This window comes from Sinocyclocheilus anshuiensis, unplaced genomic scaffold (assembly GCF_001515605.1).
Source record: "Sinocyclocheilus anshuiensis isolate Anshui unplaced genomic scaffold, SAMN03320099.WGS_v1.1 scaffold13, whole genome shotgun sequence".
NCBI classification, from domain to species: domain Eukaryota; kingdom Metazoa; phylum Chordata; class Actinopteri; order Cypriniformes; family Cyprinidae; genus Sinocyclocheilus; species Sinocyclocheilus anshuiensis.
In genome coordinates, this window is record NW_015538026.1 from 1,767,926 (window position 1) to 1,770,217 (window position 2,292).

General features: G+C 43.3%; 1 protein-coding gene across 1 annotated transcript in view; it reads left to right on the forward strand.

Moving 5' to 3' along the window:
- Window positions 1-232: 232 nt before the first annotated feature.
- Window positions 233-2,292, forward strand: part of LOC107680112 (semaphorin-3G-like) — a 27,469-nt gene continuing 25,409 nt past the window's right edge. The window contains exon 1 of the mRNA XM_016475888.1: window positions 233-511. Coding sequence (XP_016331374.1) covers window positions 418-511 — 94 coding nt within the window. The 5' untranslated portion in view covers window positions 233-417. The remainder of the gene's footprint in view (window positions 512-2,292) is intronic.

Here is a 2,292-nt window from a genome sequence, read left to right on the forward strand (position 1 = left end):
TTGATACTGATACTACGAAGCGCAATGACAGGAACTGAACGCGAGTGACAGGCGAGTACCGGGGAGCCGTTTAGCTCTCGAGGCGCTGAGAAGGCGGGGAGGGTGTTTCTCAGGACTGAGCGAACGGACTTCAGGAGAGAGCGAGGGAGCGACAGACAGACAGAGACGGAGAGAGAGAGAGAGAGAGAGACGTGCGCACTTGAGCTGGAGCAGTGTGGGAAAATAGCGCACAGGGGCACAGGCGAGCGACTCGAGCTTAACCTGAGACCTGGGATCTCACCACGCGGGTCCAGCTGTGGATGTCCAACATCGTTTGCGCCTGGAGTTCGTTCAAACGTGGATAAGGGGACTCAGCCCTGAGAGAAGTATTTATTCCCGTTAGTGTAAAAAGGGTTAATTGAAAGTGGTCCATTCAACATGGAATTACCGGTTCTGGTTTTAGTGGCGGTGGTCCTATCGTTCGGCACCAGCACTAAACTTAACGTGCCGCGCCTTCGACTGTCATACAAAGGTAAATTACATCACATTTATCTGAATGAGTTTAACTTTTAATTTTAATTCCATTTTTAAAATGGAACACAAAAGCCAAAGATCTAATGAACAGATGTAAAAGGACCTGATTCAGCTTTATCCCGCTACTGTGTGGAGAGAACACGGTCCAGTGCTTTAAGTAGATGAATGATTATTTATTTTCACTGTTTGAGTGTTAAGGTTAATGTTGCCATCCCTCGGTTCATCGTGTGTGTGAATTAGTCTACACAATTTACAGGTGCATGTGGTGACAAAATGCAAAGGCACCGCTTTATTGGTAATCAGTCAGAAAAATGTTAATTCCTAACAGAAGCTGGACTCAAATATAACAGCTACAGGATAGTACAAATCGCAGACATTTACAGAACGTACATATGAACTGTTATGTTAAATTATGTACTATGGAGAAAAGTACAGGTAATATGAATAAATAGAAATTTGAATTGCGCATAAGATTATATTGCACAGTGACATTGATTAAAGGTAATAATGCACTGCACTGTTTGTTAATTTATTTTTTCACAATGTCTACTTCATTGTATATGTAAACTCGATTTTCTTCTTCAGTATAATATGAAGTGGTCGAAAAAAGTGCAGTGAATGAAGTGTATTTTTACAGTGTATGAAGAGGAGACCAATGCACAGTGATGTTTCTAGTAAACTCTTTCCTTTGTCGCTTTTCGCATATTGCTTTCCACACATCCTGCGCTTTGCATATTGAGCAAAGCTTTGCGCAAAGTCCCTCGGTGACCTTATCAGATTGAAATCTGAGCGCCCTGTTCAACACGACAGTGTCGTTTCCGTCATTGCATGGCAGGGAGTTTCTCTGGAGATGCTGTGGCTGGTCTTTTTTTAAACTGTGGGAAAAAGCTACGTCAGGACTCCAGGCTACCGTTTCAGCTGTTATCCAAAATACCGGGATCCTCATGCCTCGAGCTCCCCTGGCGCGCGCTCACCTCCCCGCGGTGCGCGAGAAAGTTGTTGCTTTTTATCGCACCATGCCTGTTTATTACCGGATTTATAGAGTGCAAGGAGAATGTTGCAGTGGCCCGAAGGAGTTTGAGATGTTTTACTTGTTGTAATACGCTGCTACTTTGATATTAAAGAAAAAGTTCATCCAAAAATGAAACAACTGTCATCATTAACTCACCCTCATGTAGGCTAGTTCCAAACCCGCATTACTTAATGAAATGTTAAGCTGCGATTTCATTTACCGTTGTTCAGCCAATTTTCGCAGGCGAGATGCAATCATTTCAATAGCAATCCGTTTTTGAATTTGCGTGAGTGCGAAAAATTTCCCCACGCAGATTTCGGTCACGTGGATTCACTGCGTTGACCAACAGAAAGCTGCTTGGTTTGAAAGTGACTTGTGTGTTGCTGTAGGCAACCTGTGCTTCATACATCGCTACAATATTGACAATAGACAATACACCTTTTTCGCTTCAAAATTTTGCTGGTATTATAGCACCTTTAGAATGACAATTTCAATGACCATTCAGTTTCATTTTATGGAAAAAAGGATCCAATGAAAGTGAATGATAACTGAGGCTGTCAGTCCCTAAAAATGGTTTAAAGGTGGAGTAGGAGATCTTGGAAAATGCTAACTGTAGCCTGATAGCACTGAAAGCAAACGTCCCACCCTCCCTGCAATCACCGTCCAAAGCCACGCCCCCGGAACGCAAATACGCTTGCTCACAGACCAGAATACCAGAGGCAACATTACAATAGGCTACATCAGCGGTTCCCAATTCCAGCCCATGT